At 44.6% G+C, this 22,143-nt stretch overlaps 1 protein-coding gene across 2 annotated transcripts in view; it reads left to right on the top strand.

Moving 5' to 3' along the window:
* The first annotated feature begins 5,297 nt into the window (after positions 1-5,297).
* The window catches only part of NDHL (inorganic carbon transport protein-like protein), a 51,106-nt gene continuing 34,260 nt past the window's right edge, over positions 5,298-22,143 (top strand). The window contains exon 1 of one of the 2 annotated variants that reach the window (XM_086801496.1): positions 5,298-5,650. In XM_086801496.1, coding sequence (XP_086657622.1) covers positions 5,438-5,650 — 213 coding nt within the window. In that variant the 5' untranslated portion in view covers positions 5,298-5,437. The remainder of the gene's footprint in view (positions 5,651-22,143) is intronic. The other variant, XM_086801497.1, reaches the window with a different exon arrangement.

Raw genomic sequence — 22,143 nt, 5'->3', positions numbered from 1 at the left:
TATGAGATGTGATAAGATATGATAAGATGTATATGGAATGTGTAGGGCGAGAATGGATGAAATATGGATGTATGGATGTAGATACGGATATGTATGTATGAATGTGAATGTGGATGTGGATGTGTATGTATGAATGTGAATGTGGATGTGGATGTGGATGTATGGATATGAATGTAGATGTGGATGTGGATGTATGGATGTAGATACGGATGTGGAATAAGTAATGTGGACTAAGGAGGATAAAATGGAAAAGACGAGAGTTTGATATAGAAACTGTATTTTGTGAACTGTTTGTAAATGAATGTTTTATGTCAAGAATGCTGGGGAAGCATTTTGACCGTCTTGTGGATTAAGGTCAAGGAGACCTAACTAATAAAGTTGCAACTACTGACGGAGAGTCAATGGAGGACGTCTCGCGTAGCAAGGTCGGTCGAGGTCTTGACCTCGATTTAAATGGTGAGCTTCCGGTACGGTGGATTAGGGACCAAGGAAGCGGCCTATGAGTGCTCTTGTTTTTGAATTTAGATGATTTGTGTGTGTAGGGGTGTGTGTGTGTGCATGTGTGTAAAGAGGTAAAATTCATCACTTTGCAAAGTGTAAATCAGGATCAAGTGTGTGTGTGTGTGTGTGTGTGTGTGTGTGTGTGTGTGTGTGTGTGTGTGTAGTTTCTATTTTTGTTTGGCTTCTTCAGTTGTCCTCGTGATTAGTTAAGCATAATCAGAGGTTGACCAGTCCCAAACTATAGCTGTAATGATTGGAAACTAGAATTCTAGTATGTGTCTATGTAGTTTTAAAGCTCAACGTCTATGTGTTTTAGGATGGCGATGCATCGCATGTTGATAGACCCCAACTTTGAGGAGGATCTCGAAGATGTGAAAACCTCCTCAGTGCCAAACTCACAACTTGGAAGCCCTCATATGATGAACTTTGCACCTAGCTTTGCATCATCCTTGCCAATGTTCTTTCAATGCCCCCAGTTATACCTCATCGTCCAGTAACATCACCTACTTTGGAAACTATTGGGATTCAGCCTCCACCTCGTTCTTCCACACATATCGCCAAAAAGGTTATGAAAAGAGGGAGGCCACGATCTTTGGAAGCGCATGGAGGGAAGGACACTTCGGATGGAAGTTAGTGCCGAATTATTGGAGATGGTGGCCAAAGGAACGATGATATGGATACAAATGCTATAATAGGAAAGGAACATGCCCCAAAACGAGGTAGAGGTAAAAAGAAGTCTCATGACTCCCAAGGCTTAGATGATGGTGAGGGTGAAGTTGGGAAGGTGGGGTGTACGTGTAGGCACGAATGTATGTATGCACGTGACAATGTAATTGTGATGGTGAATGTGTATGCACAATGTGCAGATTTGTAAGAGTGGGTGTACGTGCGTGAGGTGAGTGAATGCAAATGTAGGTACACACACAAGGTGTGGATGTGTGTGTGAGAGCTGAAAATGTGGGTGCACATGCGTGTGAAGAATGGCTAGCTCATGCAGTGTGAATATGACTAAATGTGCACGTGCATGTGCACGTGAGGTACAAAGGGTGGGTGCACGTAGGGAACCAATTTAAGAATACACAATAGCGAAAGCTCGATCAACATAATACAAAGCACTGAATTGGAAAAAGAAGTGGAGAGTCCTCAGATGATCTTCCCACTGTCATCTACCCATATATACTTAACCCCAGGACCACCATGGACCTTTTGCCAGACTAAATTCTACCTCAGAATTCTAATACAAAATTCTTCTTCTGGAACCTTCACCTTCTCCTCCATGTCCGCAAACTTCTCCTAGCCCTCAGGTACCTCCCAATTGTCCAAGATATCACTGGCTCTCTGCTGATAGTTGCAAGCCCTCGGCTGTGCTGCCCCACAGAATACAATGTACCTAACTTACTAACCAAGTTGACTTAGCTGAAGTAGATTCTCTCCCCTCTGGATCAGTTGGCAACTCCAAAAAAATCAAAATGCTTTAACTAAGTAAGGTCCCAACCCTTTGGACACTTGGCTGACTCAAGCCTGGCTATACGGCTGCCATAGACTACACTCAGAACCCATATTCTTCTAACCCCTGACTGCGGCGGATAGCCCTAATCTATCAGACCTGGCTTACAAACACTTTACACCAACTCAAACAAACCATAACAAGGTTCCCACACCATCAACGAACAATTCTGATGTATAGCTGACACAGAACATACATTGTGGCCTCTCCTCTGATTCTAACTTAGAAACTATTACATAGTCATCAGACTGGCACTCACAGAAGTTTCACCTCCTCAAACTTGATGAAAATAGCACTCTCAACACAACAAAAACATCAAAGAAAAAATTATGTATCACAAACATACTGTCTGCTTTCAGATATACAAGAACTCAACACTGTCTCAACAACCCTGAGACAATGGGCTAGTACCATCAGACAAACACACAGAAAACATATTGTTTCTCCATTTGTAGACTCAAACTATTATCCAAGTTACAATGAATCACTGACTCAGACTGCATCACTTTGATCCATGAACGTGGTGGGATGAACGATGAGTTCAACAAAACACAGAAACATAGCACGGATTTGTGGCCAAAAATTACAAACAAGCTAGCTTCGTCCTATTCCGAGTTTGACAAAGACTCCAAAGCCTATTGCAAAAAATGGGGCCGAGTGTATGATTAATACAAAGCAGATAAATTGCATAATTCCATCTCAGGTAATGATGCTAAAAACACTTGCAAATGGTTTGACATTATAGATGAGTACATGCACGATTGTGCGCATGTACGTGTATATAGTCATGCTTCTACAATTGTAGAGCGTCCCACATCATAGTCATGTATATAGTCATGCTTCTACAATTGTAGAGCGTCCCACATCATAGGAATTCAATGCAGCAGATGAAATTCCGAAAGAAACCCAAGACACCGCTCCATTCCCGCTCCATTCCCAAATACAAACAAACCCCCAATTCCCCAATCTGGTAATCAGGTCATAAAGAAGGATGAGTAGATGGAGGAATTCATCGCGTTGCCATGCAAGAGAGTGGATGAGGAATTTTATCTCAGCTCCAACAGTCTACCAAAAAGAAGGATATAGTTGAGGCACACGGGGAGGCTATGGAAGGTAGAAGATTGTATATCTTAGAAAGTGTTGCGAGTGCACTGGTTCGATCCATGGACAAACAAATGAGGTTTAGTCTATTGATTGAGGAGCTGAACTCTGTTTTGTTTTGTTGTTTTGTACTTCCGTACTTTGTCTCTTCCATTGGCATCATGAGGTTTTCTATAATGATGTTATCTCAGTACTTTGATTAAAATGATGTAATGTAGCTAATGGAGTAATTGAAAACGCCAATCCATGGGTTTTTGGATTCTATATGCTTTCCATGTTAATGTGTTCAGCCATCTCTCTTTCCATGTTAATGTATTTCAGTTTTGGATGGATTTAACAAAAGAAGAGGCCATACTTTTGGCATTGCTATGCTTACTACTGATGGGTGAGCTATTAGAGCCTTTGCCACTCATGGATAGCCAAGAGATGGAAGGTTTTGCGTTGTCATGGTTACACCATTAAGAGATAATTATGCAGGCAACGCAATTCAAAAAAGTGCTCAAATGCCATTGACCGAGCGTGCTGGGCATACAACAGACCACAAAATTTCAAGGAGAGATGTCTATTAGGCTCATATTCTAGTGCAATGTTTAAGAGGCGCATGCGGGTCAACAAGAAACATTTGAATTTATATGCTCTAAAGTTTCTCCTGTTATGGCTAGGCTCACAACAAGTATGAGGCATGCTATCCCTTTGGAGAAGCATGTTTGCATTGCATTACATAGGTTGGCTACTAGAGGCGCTACTCTTGAAGTCATCGGAGGCCTTTATGGTTATGCCACAAGTACAACATGTGGCATTCTAGCATTCTAAATGAGTTTTGTGTAGCAGTCAAACGCTGCGACCTTCATGATTTGTATATTAAGTGGCTGTCAGTTAACGGAATGGCAAAGATTGCACAATCTTTCGAGGCCCTACAGGGAATTCCTTATGTGGTAGGTGCATAGATGGGTTGCACATTCCCATCATTGCTCCTCAATTATTCCATGTAGATTACTTTAATAGGAAGGGTTTTCATTCAATTTTGTTGTAGTTGACGATTATGCTTGACTATCAAGTTTGGGATTATGATGTGAGTTGGGCTGGAGCGATTCATGACTTTGTGTTATTCACAAGAAGTACTCTAGGTCAAAGGTGCAACCAAAACAAAATGGGCAAGTATTGCCTGTTTGGGGACTGTGCCTATCCAGCAAGGGCATTTATGCTCCCTCCCTTTAAAGGCGGGAAAGATGCTTTGAGCTGCTATAAGAATCATTGGAATTTCATACAATCTAGGTCGCGCATGCTAGTTGAAAGAGCCGTTGGAATGTTAAAAGCAAGGTTTCGTATACTGCTAAAAAGGTGTGACATGGATCTAAAGAACGCACCAGATATGGTCGTTACTTGCTTGGTCTTACATAACATGTTTATTGTGCATGGAGACTCTTTCCTTATTGATTGGATACATGATGCAGAACAGGATTTGCAAGCAACAAGCAAGCAGTACAGAGTGTGAGTCGCAATTACATGCAAGAAGCACTTTGAATGAAGTTCGAGCAATTGTAAGTGAAGATTGTAGTGACATATTGCAAAGAGGACAAAGTGGTGGTGATTTTGCATTACACGATGGCAGTAGTATTGGATATTGTGCTCGTACTTGTGGTGCAGAGCGTCGTGACAATCTTGCACGGTCGATGTATCAGGAGTTCTTTCGTCGTCATGGACATGGCATGTTTGAAGAGGAGGAAGAAGTATTGGCGGATGAGGAAAGCCCTGAAATTGTAGACCATTATAGTGGTTTATGGCTTGTATGGTTTTTTCCGCGACTATGCGCGGAATGTTGCTTTTCAAGACTTGTGGTGAAAATCTCTATTTGTTTGTGCGAGGTCGCAAGCTGCGATGAAATGCAGGTGCAAAACTTGATGTTATTTTGCTTGTTGTTTTTTTGGCCGTAGGTTCTCTGTTTTTCGCTATTTTTCTGGTCGCAAGTTATTTGTTTGTTTTTTTATTAGTGAGCAACTGTTCGAGCACCCAAGTGTGACAAGGCTTGACAGACATGCCCAAAAAGTGGCCGGCCAAGCCGTGCCATGTCATCTTGGGGCGGTGGAAGCTTGCTAAACCCCCCTTAGACTACTTTTGAGATTGTGTTAGACTCTTTTGAGATTGAGTGGGCTTCAAAGAGGCTTCAAAAGAAACCATCAAATGGCGTTTCCAAAGAAGGCCGCCGCCCAAGAGGGAGAGCGTGCGAAAGTAGGATGACGACAAGTGACGTGAACACCAACTAGGCTGTGAGGTGGATGTAATCAGATAGAGAACTGTGCATTGTTTGAACTCTGGGTGTTCCAGGCCATGGCTTCCCTTGCCCTCACCGGCCCCTCTCTTGCATGCCCGCTTCTACTAGCTGCTCCGGCAAAGAGACTAGGGCGTGCAAGGGGTGGAAAGGTTCTGTGTTCAGCTCGCAACAAGGAGCAAGACTCTTTTCCGCCATCGCAGTGTTCCAGGAGCCTCTCGCCTTCATTCTTCAAGGCCAATTGTGAACGAGGCATTGAAGCGTCTTCTAAGGTTAGAGAGAGAGAGAGAGAGAGAGAGAGAGAGAGAGGATGCCGATTCTTGTGCGTAATCGATGATTATGGGTGTGACAGTCTTTGTAAAATAGCATTTCTCATTGGAACTAGCCTAAGAAGAGCTGCTAGACTGAGTTCATCTTTTTCTCTTTATTCATGTGCACGCAGAACCTGCACCCATTATCGGTGCTGATGACATGAGTGAGATGGGTAGGCATAGCACCATCGTGTGTCTTATGCACGTGTGAATTTGTTGGAGCCAAAGAAGCCTTAAATTTATTTTGGAGACCTTGGACAGTCGGAAGATAATCTCTGAGCCGAAATCGATCCGTTTATAGATAGTCTGAAGCTTTGCAGCATATTCATGAATTGTCTCCGTCTACTTTTGAAGATTGGTTTGCAACTTTTGAAGCAACTGAATGGATGTTTTATTCTCCCAAAAAAACATTCTTTAGAGCATCATAGATTAGAAAATAAGTTGTCCCAAACAGGGCAAACAAGTTTATTGCTGCATCCTTGAATGTATGTGCATGGAAACTGCTCCAATTTCTCCCTATCATATGTCATGCGGATGTCATCTCAAATGACACAACATGTGTGTCTGGATCATCCTTCCGTTTCCTTTGAATTTTGAGAAATTCACCCTGAAGGTATTGGGAGGCAGATTCTATACCCTGTTGCCAGTGGTGCTTGTGGTGACAGGGACTAATGATGGTCGAACAAAACCTCATGATACAGAAGCTGGACATGTTTGAACAGGGACGGTACTCCCCCACCACCAAGCAAAGAAGAACTTATGTAGTGTGGGACCCATTAGATGATTGGCTAGCACTCCGCCTACAGAGAAGGGCTTTGTGAAGTCCAACACAGAGGAAAGTTGATGATTATGACGATTTGGCTACCCAGGTATATATCTGCACCAATGCCAGTGGTCGGTTGTTTTATTGTTGTTGGCCAGGTCCACGACTTGCCACCCCATCACCTACCTTATGGCCATGGGTCTATCTTTTGTGCATCATAGGTGAGGTGTGTCACACTCTCTCCCACTTGCATTGGAGGTGTCCTCAGCTGTGTGGTGTCCACGTAGCACGGGTGCTTGCCCACGGGTCTATCTTATGCATATCATAAGTGAGGTGTGTCACATTCTCTCCCACTTGCATTCCAGCTGTCCTCAGCTGCACAGTGTCTACGTGGCATGTGCGCTTGCCCATGGGTCTATCTTTTGTGTATCACAGGTGAGGTGTGTCACATTCTCTCGTCCACAATTCCTTGGTTTTGACTCCAATTTCTTGGTTTTAACACTAGTTCCCTACTGTATTCCAACTGCCCATGTCATTGTCTGACTATGGTAGACTAACAGTATTCATACCCATGTACTCAGTTCTGATTTCCTTCACTGATAAACAGTGCCTCCATGGGTATGAATATTTTGTGTATCACAGGTGAGGTGTGTCACATTCTCTCTTCCACAATTCCTTGGTTCGGACTCCAATTTCTTGGTTTTTACACTAGTTCCCTACTGTATTCCAACTGCCCATGTCATTGTCTGACTATGGTAGACTAACAGTATTCATACCCATGTACTCAATTCTGATTTCCTTCACTGATAAACAGTGCCTCCATGAGATAGCTAGTCCCATGACTCTTGTACAAAAGATTTAGTGTTGTTCAATCTCAGAGTCGCTCCTTTTGGATACAACTTGGGCAACAACTCTTGAGTTCTCGAATACTCAATTCTCTGTAGTGGAATATACACCTTGAGCATTCTTCTTTGTTCTTGGTTCCTTGGATGTCAAAATACAAAGGATGGTGACATCCCCTCGGCTTCTAATCAGTTGTCTTCAACTGAAAAGCTTCCTGATATGCTTGTAAAATCTATGGATACTCCGCAAAGAAGTTCTCATCCATCCACTTGGCATCCATAGTTGAATAATTCTTGAACTTGACAAGGTACTTTCCACATGATCCCCTTCTTTTCTTATGAACGACAGTCTGCTCTGGTTGAAGAACTTCCTCTAGCTCTTCACCTCCCGATGGATACTTGTTCACTGGTTCCAAAGGTTTAGGACCCCTACAAGCTCTTAGGAGACTCCCATGAAAAGCATTGTGAATCCTCCAATGATCGGGTATGCTAGTTTGAAAGCCACATGGTTGATCTTTTTCAATATTTGGAAAGGTTCATAATACTTGTTGGATAACGCAGGATGAATCTTCTCTTTGTCCTTTTGCTTTCGAAGCTTTGCTTTCTCAAACTTCAACAATGGCCAATCACCTTCCTTGTACTCCACCGCCCTTCTCTGCCTTTCCGTAACCTTTTTATGTTGAGTCCTTGACCTCTCTATGGCTGTTTGCACTTGTGTAGAAGTCATATCTAGATCTTTGACATACTCATCCGCTGCAAAGATCTCATCCTTAGTCCTTAGAAGTGGTGGTAGTACAACTTTGTCATAAACAACCTCGAATAGTGCCTTTCCTATGGAACTATGCACGGCATTGTTGTAGGAAAACTCTACTAGTGGAAGATACTTCTCTCACTCCGTTTTCTGTTATGCCACATAGCACTTTAACAAATCCAATATGATTGAATTTGCTATCTCACTTTGGCCATCGGTCTGTGGATGATACGAGGAAGAAAAATCCAATTTTGTTCTCATATTATCAAACAGTGCCCTCCACAACAAACTAGTGGTCTTGGGATCTCGATCACCAACAATAGAATTGGGCATTCCGTGATATGTGAACACCTGTGTCAGAAAGAGCCTTGCCATGTGGTCTGCCTTGATGGTCTTCCTCACTAGAATGAAATGAGCTTACTTATTGAATGTGTCCACAATGGTCCAAATACCATCATTCCCAAACTTTTGGCAAGAAAAAAATGAAGTCCATCGCTATACTTTCCCATGGCCACTTAGGCACAGGGAGAGGCATGTAAGCCCAGCGGGGCGTGCCATGACAGATTCTACCACGTATCCAAGAGAAATATAGAGAGAAAAGATAGAGAGAGGGAGAGAGAGAAGGGATGGGAAACTTTGCACAGAACACCACACTGAGCGGGGAACAGGCTCCACCCCCTTTCCGATATTTATTCAGGAACAATCCACGGGCTTATCAAGCCAGGATTAATACAACAATGAATACAAAGCAAACATAAATGCCGATGGAGAATATCCAAGTCGAGGTCAATGTCGAGGCATGAGATCTCTGATGCTGAGCACACCACGGGGATGACCCACAAGAATCTCTCACCGGGCCAGTACCAGATCAAAAATCCAAATCCAATAAATTCAAGTCCAAGTCTAAGTCCAGAAACAAGTCCAAATCCAAGTTCCGATACTAGTCCAAATGTCACCATTTGGTCCCTCACCCGTCTCGACGAGTGTTTTATACACTAGGTAGAACCAAGGTGTGAACGGGGATTTTTCCACAGACGCAGCAAAGCCACAGGGTAGAAGACGCTTGTGTAAAGCCAAGTTTTGTCACAGAACGTGTGTGAAGGCTTATCTGGGATATTTCTATTTGAAGGCGGATTACAAGACATGAGTTTACATCACTTTTATGGTTTATAAGGATACATGTTCACACTTATAAGTAGGTGGACATGTGGAGTTTTGGTCAAGGAATATATATATATGAGGTGGACCTAATCTTTTGAACAATGTGTGTACACCTTAAGTGGGCGCCTCTTTTTAACTCCCAAAAAGAGGGGTTTGTGGTATTTTTGGAGGGCTTGCCACTTTTAACGATGGAAAAGCAAACATAGGCTGGAAATAGAGGAGGGGGTCGACTCTATGAAGGGGCAAGTGATGCGCAGATGGGAGGATCAGCAGTCGGATAGTTTTGCTCCCTCTTTTCTATCTCTTGGGGGTTTGCGCATCCATAGAGAATGGGACAGCAATGCTTTTCTCAGGGTTTGCTGGCCGTACAGGACCTTCAGCTGCAGGCGCCCTCTCTCTCTCTCTCTCTCTCTCTCTCTCTCATTGTAACATGCGGAAGCTCTGGGAGTCTTCTTTCAGCCCTAAACACTCGTGGCAACATGCTGATGCAAAAACGCAGATATAGAGAGAGAGTAGAGAGAGAGAGAGATATGCTGGAAATTCAGTATATTACTATAGTACAAAAAGTACTTTGCTACAGCCCTAGGCTGCCTTCTTCTAAAAGGTGAACATCACCCAAAACTGTCCCCCTATGGGACTCCTAGAGACCCAATCCCTAGAGGATTGAATGCCTTAACAATGAGCACATGGTCCCTTTTTATAGGACCTCTCCAAGCCACAACTTCCTTTTCAGTGCTGCCCGACCAGAATATTCCCTTGATTAAGATGCGCTGGCTGCAGCCTTCCTCCGTTTCAGCCGACCAATGCTGGTTCAGCTGACCCCCTGATCTGGTTCCTAACGAATGGTCTAGAAGCCCCTCCAGGCCTTGCTCTAAATCCACCTTTGTCCTCTTGTGCTCCACTTCTGGTTCTTCAAAGTCTTTATCTGGCTGCCTTTTCTGGATCAGCGTCTGAAGTTTGTCCATGGCATTGATCATGCACATGACACTCATGCACTGAACCATCCGTACAGTGACAGGGTAGGGGCTAGGGGCTGTTGGGATTTGTTTTCGCTGGTCATTCAGCCTGGGCAGCCTTTTCTTTCTCTAGCGCAGGCCTTACACAGTGGGCAGCAGACAGACTCTCTTCTCTTTTGCTGGCCGTACACAGCAGAAGGGGCTGCAAGTGACTGCCTACTCCCTCCACTCCCTCTACATTGATCGTACAGAAATTCAGCCGCGGACAGGGCTTGTCCGTACAGTCGTACATAGGGACAATATAGTTCACACGTGTGGAGCTTAACCGGCCAGCCTTGAGGGCAGATTTGGACTAGATTTTGACAGAATGTGCAGCGGAAGAAGGGAAAGTGGAAACACAAGAGAGAGAGTGAGATGGAGAGGAAACACAGGTGAGAACCTGCTCTCAATATCATCATCAAAAGGAATACATGTCTCGAGCAAGAGGGGAGAAAACCTCGTATGTGAGGGACTGCAGCAAACAATGCTAAGCAAGCAGTGAGAAATGAGGGAGGCAAGCCAACTATATATATGCCCATGAGTAGGCAGCCGACTGGTGATAAAAAACCTCCACATCTGGGAAAATACCCAAGACTCCATAATATGGGGAATATGTGGGAAAATATATGTGAGGGGTGACCAGCCCCTCTAGCTAACATGGTCAGTCCTAGAGGCTAAAATAGGACACCAAACAGAAGCCAGCAAGAAGGGGATGATGTCTAACACCCCCTCTCAGCACCGAATGCTGAGTGAACTCCAAGAAGCCAGAGACGTCGTCCTCGATCAAAGATGAAAGACTGCAGAAACAGGTACCAAGAAATCTTTACAAGCAATCTCCTCAGCAACTTAGCTACAAAAGCAATAGAACAAGCTGCCAGGTATACCGCTTCTCTGGAAGAAAACAACCAAGTAGGTTGCGACGTGCTGCTCCAAATAATGGTTCCAAACCCAAGTGTAAGAACACTCCCCGAAGTCGAATGTCGTGTATCTAGCCTGGAGAAGGTATGAAAACCTCATAACCAACCAAGATCAGATCCTGTATATAATCAATCTTGGGAGAAGCAAACTGCTCCTCACTGGAAACCTCAAAAGAAAGAGTCAATCTGCCCCAACTCTGTACCAAGAGTAGCCAAATGTTGTACAAGAGCATCCTCTGACAAGATTGGCATCGCAACATGTAAAGACTCTATAGAAAAGATGGGGTCCATCTGCTCAAACTCAGTACCATGAGTTGCCCAATGCTGTACATAAGTACACACCACTGAGGTGGGCATTGCAAGATGAAAGGACTCCACATTGTTGAGATATCGAGCTCATCTAGTGAGGTGGTGGACACTGATGACCCGCCTGGGGAATAGGCCCCACACTTACACCACTGGCATGGTTGGTGAGATCATGGGTGATATGTGGCCAGTGGGATGACAGACTGTGTGACAGCCATTCTGGCATAGTTATAGCGCCAGCTCATTTAGTTGGGTTCACACTATAGAGAACCCTAGTATGTATTTGGTTGAATATCTTTCATATTGTGTGTACTCTTACCTTTGTATATGGTGTGTTGAGTGTTGTGTGAAGAAGAAGAAGATTTTTAGCCTCTCATCTTGTGTGTTCTCTTTTAGGGTTTTGTGAGTGTGTGTGCGCTTGCAAGAGCTCAAGATCTCTTCTCCCCTGCATCTTTTCATGGTATCAGAGCTTGGTTCATGCTAAGGGCTGAGCTGCAAGCAAGAGAAGTATAGGAAGCGGTACGAGGGTAAGAGCTTCAACTACTCTTCGCTATTTGTGTTGGCGACTACACCCTTGTCGGGAGCTCTACGGGAGGCACCGGCAAATGATCTCTGATTGAGGAGCTTTCTTCGCGGGAGTAAAGCTATAGGGCAACTGTACTGTCCTATTGGACTAAAATTTTCGGGCCGAAAATGCGTTTCGGGCGTGTTAGGACCTCCGTTTTTCGGAAAGCAGGCGATTTCAAGCACTGCGGGTAAGTCATCGATTCTCTGCAGAACTCTGTTTTAAGAATTGTAGGAAGACAGATTGGTTGTGCAGACATTGTGTGTGCTGCAAGGAGGTCAACAGTTACCATTGGGTGTATGTATGCACATTGAGGTCACTGGTTGTGACATTTGAGTGTAGTACAGTACCGTTGCAGAAAATACAGCAGTTTGTGCAGGACAAACCAGAGTGCTGTTTCTGGTAAATTTGTGTGTCTGGCAAGATGTCAAATGATGACATAAACCAGATTGTTGCTGAGAAGCTTGATAAGAACAACTTTCATGCTTGGAGGTTCATGTTGACAAATTTCCTGATGGGAAAGGGTTACTGGGACTACATAGAAGGTGAGCATGAAGAGGCACCGGAGATACCGGAGATCAATCCGACTGCTGCAGATGTGAAAGAGTTCAAGGATTGAGCCAGAAAAGTTATGTATTGGCTCTCTATCAGTATACAGGACACAATGATTGGGCACATACAGGATGCCAAGTCCCCCAAGGAGGCGTGGGACACCTTGGTAAAACTCTATGAAACGAATACCAAGGCACGAAAGATACAGTTGAAGAATGAACTTCATACTGTGGAGAAAAAGAGTATGTCTGTGAATGACTATGCATTGAAGATCAAGGGTATTGTGGAATCCCTTGCATCTATTGGCGTTTCAGTAGATGATGATGATAAGGTGGAAGTTTGTCTACGTGGTCTCGGGCCACAATACAAGGCTTTCAAGACGTCTGTCTATTCAGACTCGGGAAAACATTCCCAATTTCACAGATTTGGTGTCTATGTTGATTATAGAAGAAAAGAGCTTGGGTGAAGACCAACAGTCTTCACAAAACAAAAACAGTTCAGAGCAATAGGCCTTCTACACAAGTTCAGGAAGAGGACGAGGTAGAGGAGGCCGTGGACGCGGCCAAAGAGGTGGCCGAACAGGTAATCAGAATTATGGCCAGCAGCAGCAACAACAGCAGTCCCAGAATTCCACTTCTATGTGTCTAATGCTTTGAGGAAGTTGTGAAGTAGGAATAGAGTCTCTTTCCTGTATGCTTTTGTGCTTCAATTATTGCTCTAAGAATGAAGATGTGGTGAAGTGTTTACCCGTCAACCTGCCTCAAAGCCTGCCTAGCCCATTGCTGGAAGCCCTAATGTGTGTCTGACTTTTGAGGTGTATATCCTTTAGAAAAGTGAAATCTGGAACATTAAATGGTCAATAATGATGGTGCGGCCATTGTGCTTTCTTGGTGGATATGTATGATGGTGTTCTCTGATTTAGGCAAACTTTGGCACGTGGGTACATTGAAGAGCCCTACAATGATTGGTAAAAGAGTGGCTCAGTCCACGAGTGAATTATTCAGATTTAAATCTTGCACCATGTTCTAAGTTGTTGAATGGCCTTCGTAATTGACTTTGTGGTGAGTGTGTGAAAACAGCATTTTTCCCAGCTCTAAAAAGGAGATTTTACTGGGCTTTATTGTTTTTATTTGGGAATTTTTTGTGTCTTTGCTGCTGGTCGACAGCCTTTAGGCTGGCCAACCAGCACTCCCACAGACTATATATAGGTTGGCCTCATCATTCATCATTTTGTACCACTTCTTGACCATATCCGGTACCATCTACTGGTGCTACCGGGCCCTACACCACATTGCTTTATCATCATCGCCTGACAGTACAGCACCTCAGCTGTCATGTGCACAGTGTGTATCTACCGTGTGCTACACGCACGCAAGACTAGTTTTGAGGCTTGGGGAAGCTTGGAACTAGGCAAGCTGATTGGCGAGCTGAGTTAGGGAGAGACTAACGGGCGGGCACCCAAGTATGGACGAGCGGGCGCCCAAGTGTGGACGTTCGATGACTGGTCAAGAGCCTATAAAAGGGTGGCCAAGGTTAGTTATTGGGATATAGAGAGTCTCGCGAGTTTGTGAGAGCTCTATGGTCTTGGAGCCTGGATCTAGTGCAGACGTGCACTTGCTTTTTTACGCAGCCGAGGCCGGCAGCAATCTTGAGGCCCGCGAGGGCAGCTTCGTGGTGGTATGGGATGTCGCGAGGAGGAGATTGGTCGGTACGTCAACCTAGTTAGCTCAGCTCGTGGCTCGGTGGGGACAGCCAAGACTGTGGGCTTGCCCACGGCTATCATGGTTGGGAGGTGAGTTAGGCCTGCACCCCCTTGTTGTTTGTTTGTTTGCTTGCAAGAGTCGAGTCTAGTACCAGGAACGATCACGAGGAGATCCGGTGGGGATTTGACAGTGGTATCAGAGCATGCCTCGTGAACGAGCAAGTCGGTAGGTAGAGAAGAGGAGGTCGAAGAAAGGTATGTGTTAAAAAAGCTTGCTGTTTTTTCTGTGCATATTGCTGTTTTCAGATTCAGTATGTGTTTTTCTTCATCAAAGAAACCCATGTTGATGGGGAAGGTAGATGGTAGGGTCGTTTGCTTTGCAAAGAAGAGGCATGATTCGTTTGTGCAATCGCATGAACGTAGAGAGAAAACAAAAACGAGAAGCATGATGCGTTTTTGGTTGAACGCGAGTGAGAGAGAGAGAGCACGCGTGTGAGAGGTGGACACGCTGGCGAGTGGGCATGCTGGCCGGGTGCTGCTGGTCACGTGCGGTTGGCTGGGTGCAGTTTGATGCTGCCGGGGGTTGAAGGCGCAAGTGAATAGGCGGCCAGGGCCAGTAGGCTGGCAGGCGCCTAGGCCTACGTAGCCAGGCAGCCAGGCCTACGCAGGCGCCTAGGTCAGGCGGGCAAGTGCCCAGGCTAGGCCAGGCCGGCACCTAGGCCAGGCAAGGCAGGCGCCCAGGCCCACGCAGCCTTGTGGTCAGCCTACGCGAGGCTGGCGTAGGCGCAGGCGCAGGTTGGCGCAAAAGCACCGGCAGAAGCACGCCGGCGGGTTAATCCAGGAGGAAAACAAAAAAAAACACGGAAAGCACTCGCCGATTGGGCCTGCTTTTGTTTTTTTTTTCAATTTAATTTTTTTTAAAAAAGTTTAAAAGTCCCCTCCTCCAAGGTTAAAGGTGTTTTATTTATTTTTATTTTTATTTTTTTAACAAAATAGAATATATATATCCATATATATATATATATATATATATATATATATATATATATATATATATATATATATAAAACACAAAAGCAAAAGCTCAAGAAGCTTTTGGGGCTAGCTATATAAACCCCTTAAGTGGGCTTCTTATCACACATCTCTCAAGTTTTCAAGCTCTCAAGCTCTCAAGTTCACTCGCACTTTTATTGTGCAAAGATCGAATTTTCTCTCCACTTGCTCTCTTCACGTTGTCGACCCAAGAATCGGAGTTGAGCCCCTTGTGGAACGCGAAGGCTTGCCGGCTACTACGGAAGATACCGATGCCGATCTTTTGACGATTATGTGTCAAAATCAGATTTCCAAGAGTTCAAAGTAGCTCTCGAAGCTTCTTCGTCGGAACGTCAGGCACAAATCGCAGCCCAGATGCAAGCTTTGCAATACTCCATTACTCTCTTGACCACTACCCTCTCTACTCTATCGGGTATGGATACTTTGGCTTCTGCTTTAGGCCCCAACATCACTCCGGAACCGTTCGGGGGCGAGCAAAAGCAGCGCACCAAGGAGATCGTGGACACTTGGCTACATAAGTGGCAAGTTCACTTTCAGTTTCATCCATATGATGATGGAAAAAAGATCCAGTTAGCAGCAGGTTTCCTGTCCAGCAAAGCTTTGCTTTGGTAGAAGAAACTCAACCCTAAGCCAACAACTTGGGCACAATTCGAAGACGTTTTCAAGAAAGAATTCCTCAAGAAAGAGGATGATTATGATGTTGTTGCCCGGTTTTCAGCTTTGACCATGACCTCGCAGCACCTCACTTATGAGGTCTACCTCGAGAAGTTTAGGGACTTGCAGATGAAAGCTACAAAGATGGATCCCACTACTCTTTTGGGGTTCTTCGTAGTTGGTTTACCAGACTCATATCGATTACAAGTTAAAAATAACAAATGCAAAACATTGAACGAAGCCATTAATTTAGCTCGTATCTATGATGATACAATGGTCTCTTCCAAGTCGAAACCCGTTACCGAGCAGGAGAACAAGCATAAAAGAAAGTTCTCAACACCTATGGCTAACACGACTGAAGAAAAGTCTTCGGATCAACCTTCGAAGAATTCAAGTTCGACACCAGCGAAGAAGAAACGACTCCTTAGGGCTTGAAAGCTCAAGAAGGAAGGGCGTTGTTTTATCTGCGAAGAAAAAACGAGTGCCCAAAGCAAAAGGGTGCCAAGACAAACGCAGGACCCAAGCCAAAGGCAGCTAATTAGTTGTCTTTGACAGGTACGTCAATTACTGTACTTTCTCGCCCTAGTACTTGTTCTGATTGTCTGTTCAATTCTAAAGTATTTGGCTTGCATGATCTTCTCCGCGTTTATGGAGAAGTGAATGGCCATAGAATTCACATTCTTTTAGACCTTGGCAGCTCACACAACTTTGTTAATTACAAACTTGTGCAGAAATTGAGTCTTGATACAACACCCAGCGATCATACCTATGAGGTACGCCTACCTGCGGGAAGGCAAGTTTGGGATCGAAAGGTGGAGATGCTTCCAATCCAGATTCAGGACTACAAAGATACTCTGGAATGCTTTGTAATGCATCTAGAAAATGTAGACTTGTTATTAGGGATTGAGTGGTTTAAGACTCTTCAAGTCCAGATAGATTGGTCTAGTCATATATTTTCTTTTCAGCATAGGGACACCCAGTATAGTATTTTAGGTGATTGTATACATCCCTCTCAGGGACCTCTTGTAAATACAATTGATTTTGGAAATATATTGAATTCTTCTTTGTATACCGCTTTCCATTGTGTATTGATTCCACTTTCTTCATTTCTCATACCTTCCATGGATGTCAATGAATTAAGTGTGTTTGAAAGCAAAGAATTACAGAAGATACTTGATTCGTTTCAAGACGTATTTCCTAAGGAACTGCCATCGGGTTTACCACCTGAACGGGCAGTAGATCATCGTATTGACTTGATCCCTGGTGCTCATCTTGTCTGTATTCCACCTTACAGGATGAGCCAAGCTGAGGAAGATAAGTTGGCTAAACAACTCGAAGATTATTTAAGGATGGGCCAGATCCGTCCAAGTAAATCACCTTGGGGTGCACCTGGGTTGCTTAGGAGAAAGAAGGACAACACGTGGAGAATGTGTATAGATTACAAGAGATTGAACAAGCTGACAATTAAGAACCGTTACTCTCCCTAGATCAGATGACCCGATTGACCGCTTAGCAGGAGCGAAATATTTCACGAAGATAGATTTAAATTTTACGTACTGGCTATCACCATATACGTATTCATGAAAGGTATGTCGAAAGAACCGCCTTTCGGGCTAGGTATGGCCATTACGAGTTTCTCGTATTACCTTTTGGGTTAACCAATGCTCCAGCCACTTTCCAGCAAATGATGAACGATCTTTTTCGTGAACATTTGGGAAAATTTGTGGTGGTGTTCTTGGATGATATTTTGATATATAGCCGTACTCTTGAGGATCATGTCAGACACCTCACGATTGTCTTATCTATTTTAAGACAGAATTGACTATATGCTAAGTTAAGTAAATGTGAGTTCCTTATGACCGACATCATTTACTTGGGACACAAGATCACTCGAGATGGATTGAGCATTGACTATGACCGAGTTCAGAAGGTTCTGGACTGGCCTATACCGCGAACAGTGAAACAACTTCGTTCTTTTCTCGGTTTTGTTGTTTTTATTCAGAAATCTGTGCGGGAGTACTCTCAGCTCACACTACTGATGACCGACTTATTGAAAGGTCGTGGATGTAAGTCAAATCAGCCTATCACTTGGAATAACGATTTGGATATGGCCTTCAGACTTTTGAAAGATAAAGTCAAGGAAGCACCTATCTTAGCATTACGCGATCCTAGTCGGCCTTACGGTCTTGAAACTGATGCCAGTGACTTTGCTATCGGGGCTGCTCTATTTCAAGATGGTAGACCGGTTGCTTTTGAAAGTAAAAAGCTAGACGACACTCAATCTCGTTGGCCAACCCCTGAGAAGGAGCTTTATGCTGTGATTCATGCTCTCAAGGTTTGGAGACATTATTTATATGGCTCCAAGTTTGTGGTATTGACTGATCATCAGTCAATCAAGTATGTGTGTGATGCGGATGATTTGAGAGGAAGGAAAGCTCGTTGGGCGGAGTTAATGCAAGATTTTGATTTTGAGATCTGTTATCGGAAAGGGTCCATGAATAGTGTTGCAGATGCGCTTAGTTGAATTAGAGAGGTGAATTCTTTGTCGTTCATCGAGATTTCTACTGACTTATTTCAGTCATTGAGAGGGCTTTGCAGGACTGATAGTTATTTTGGTCCATTTTGGCAGAAGATCCAGGACGGGAGCTCATTGATTGACCAAGACTCAATGACTGAGCAGTCTACCATTCAGGCTGCAGGAGGCCAGTGGATGATTCGGAATGGTTTACTATTCCGTAATGACAAAATTTGTGTACCACATATCCCGGACATTCGGTCCAAGATTCTTAAGGAGTGTCACGACGCCCCTTCTGCTGGACACCCTGAGGTACACAGGACACTATCGTTAGTGAAACACATTTTTTATTGGCCAAAGATGAAAGGGCATGTAGAAGATTATGTTCTCAAGTGTCAAATTTGTCAGGCAAATAAAGCTGAACGCTTTAGACAAGCTGGGTTGTTGCATCCTTTGCAAATCCCAGGTAATAAATGGGAAAGTATTTCCATGGATTTTATTACCGGATTGCCAAGAACACATCAAGGCCACGATTCTATTTGGGTTGTGGTGGATCGCTTGACAAAAATGGCTAGATTTTTACCAACCCGGAAGACTATTACAGCTACGCAATTACCACGACAGTTTATCGAGCAATTGTTTAGACTGTACGGGTTACCGTAGGACATAGTCAGTGATAGGGACTCTAAGTTTACGAGTGATTTTTTGAAACTTGTTTTTGAGAAGTTGGAAACAACTTTGAATTTGAGTTCCTCCGATCATCCTCAATCTGATGGCCAGACTGAAAGAGTGAATCAGATTTTGGAGGATATGCTTCGAGCATATGTATCCAAAAGATAGAGTTCATGGGAGGATTATCTTCCTATGTTAGAATTTGCTTATAACAGTACTAAGCATACGAGTACATGTTTTAGTCCTTTCATGCTTATGTATGGTTTTCAACCTAGATCACTTGTTACAATAGGATTCTCAGGACTTCAGCATGATGCAGCACGTAATTTTTTGCAAGATATGCAAGAAATGTTACAAGTTGTGAAGGAATCTATTAGAAGTGCTCAAGACCGAGACAGGTTTTATTCTAATAGACATCGTTCACCCAGAGAGTTCTCTGAAGGAACGATGGTGTATTTGCGAGTTCCGAAAGATTCCGAGACTTTACGGACAGGTCGATCTTCGAAATTATCCCCTAGATACTGTGGACCATTTCGTATTACACGACGGATTGGTTCAGTTGCATATGAATTAGATTTGCCTTCTCATGTGAAAGTTCATCCTGTATTTCATGTCAGTAGACTTAAGGAAGTACTGGGTGGAACAGACCAGTTAGTTACTCCTCAAGAAATCATAGATGTCGAGGACATGACATTTGTTCCGCACGAACCTGAAAAGATTCTTGGATTTCGTGAAAGAAGATTGCGTAATACGCTTATCACGGAATACAAGATCAAGTGGAAGGATCGTGTTGAGGAGGACGCTACATGGGAGACATTGACTACTCTTCAGAGAGATTACCCTGGCTTTTTAGTGAGCTCAGGAGTGAGCTCTTAGAGGAAGGGGAGTATGTCATGTGCACAGTGTGTATCTACCGTGTGCTACACACACGCAAGACTAGTTTCGAGGCTTGGGGAAGCTTGGAACTAGGCAGGCTGATTGGCGAGCTGAGTTAGGGAAAGACTAACGGGCGGGCACCCAAGTATGGATGGCCTATAAAAGGGTGGCCAAGGTTAGTTATTGGGATATAGAGAGTCTCGCGAGTTTGTAAGAGCTCTATGGTCTTGGAGCCTGGATCTAGTGCAAACGTGCACTTGCTTTACGCAGCCGAGGCCAGCAGCAATCTCGAGGCCCGCGAGGGCAGCTTCGTGCCGGTATGGAACGTCGCGAGGAGGAGATTGGTCGGTATGTCAACCTAGTTAGCTCAGCTCGTGGCTCGGTGGGGACAGCCAAGACTGTGGGCTTGCCCACGGCTGTCATGGTTGGGAGGTGAGTCAGGCCTGCACCCCCTTGTTGTTTGTTTGTTTGCTTGCAGGATTCGAGTCTAGTACCAGGAACGATCACGAGGAGATCCGGTGGGGATTTGACATCAGCGTTTACTACTGGCCACACCTTGGGACAACAGCCCACTCTCTGCTACAGGCCGCACTGTGGGACAGCAGCCCTCTCTGCATCATTCAGTACATTAGAGTTACATATCTGTTCATGGGACAGCAGCCCTCTCTGCTACATTCAGTACATCAGCGTTACATATCTGTTCATGGGACAACAGCCCTTTCTGCTACAGTAGAGTATATCAGCGTTTTATCTTCAGCTCATGGGAGTGCAGCCTTCTCTGCTACATAGAGCATTTCATCGTTTTTCCTCAGCTCACACCATCGGGACAACAGCCCACTCTATGCTATAGTACATGACATCATCGTTTTATCATCAGTTCTCTCTGGGTCAACAGCCCACTCTCTGCTACATCACACCATCGGGATGGCAGCCCACTCTTTGCTTATTTTCACCAGCGAGACCACTCGGGACGGCAGCCCTCTTTGCTCTTCACCACCCCTCAGGTACGTAGCACCCTTGTCACCAGAGCCGGCACCCTTTAAGTACGCAGCACCCTTGTCACTAGAGCCTGCACCCTTCAAGTCTTGTAGCACCCTTGTCACTAGAGCTTGCATCACTACACCACTCGAGATGGCAGCCCTCTCTGCTCTTTATCTACCACCTGAGGTACCGTAGCACCCTTGTCACCAGAGCCCGCATCACCTCATCTTCTGCTGCCACTACCACCTTGGAGTGCCTTGCATCCACCGATGCGAGCCTTCGAGACCGACCACCTCTCAAAGTGCTTTGCCTCACATCGACGCGAGCCTTCGTCATCGACCGTGCTTCAGCTTCGACATCATCTCTACTTCTGCACTGATCTTTCTACTTAGAGTCACCTCACATCAGAGGGCTCTTGTACATATATATATATATTCACTCACCTATTTCATGCTGTGTTGTTTGGCTCTGATCTCTCATACATCTTGTCCTTTCGTCCTTTTGCCCTGACATGGTATCAGAGCTATTGTGAGCAAAGGGATTGAAGACCTCGAGAGCACACAGCATGGATCGCTACCCGCACTCCCGGAGGACCAATTCTTCTCACCTGAAGTTGATTCTCCAAACACTGATTTGGACCACACAGGGAATGGGACTTCTTACGCAGTGGAGAGTCCCGTTCAAGATCGGGAGACGATCAACCCATCTACATCACCTCACCTTCACCACCTTTGCCTTCACGACAGCTCGCTTTGACTTTATCAGATTTTGTTTCCAGAGGGGGATACATTACTTCTGCCAGTGTGTCAGTGTGGGACCTTGGCATCCATCTTCTTCTCTCATCTTCTCTCATGGTCTCCTTTTTGGCCATGAGAGGGTGTGTGAAAACAACATTTTTCCCAGCCCTAAAAAGGGGTTTTACCGGGCTTTATTGTTTTTATTTGGGATTTTTTGTGTCTTTGTTGCTGGTCGACAGCCTTTAGGCTGCCCGACCAGCAGTCCCATAGACTATTTATAGGTTAGCCTCATCATTCATCATCTTGTACCCTTCTTGACCATATCCGGTACCATCTGCTGCTTCTGTTGCCGTTGGGCCCTACACCACATTGCTTTATCATCATCACCTAACAGTACAGCACCTCAGCGTTT

The sequence above is a fragment of the Cibotium barometz genome, chromosome 8 (assembly GCF_041138505.1).
Source record: "Cibotium barometz isolate CiBa-2024 chromosome 8, ASM4113850v1, whole genome shotgun sequence".
NCBI lineage: Eukaryota > Viridiplantae > Streptophyta > Polypodiopsida > Cyatheales > Cibotiaceae > Cibotium > Cibotium barometz.
Note: the sequence above shows the minus strand (reverse complement) of the source record. Positions and strands in the feature narration are given on the sequence as shown.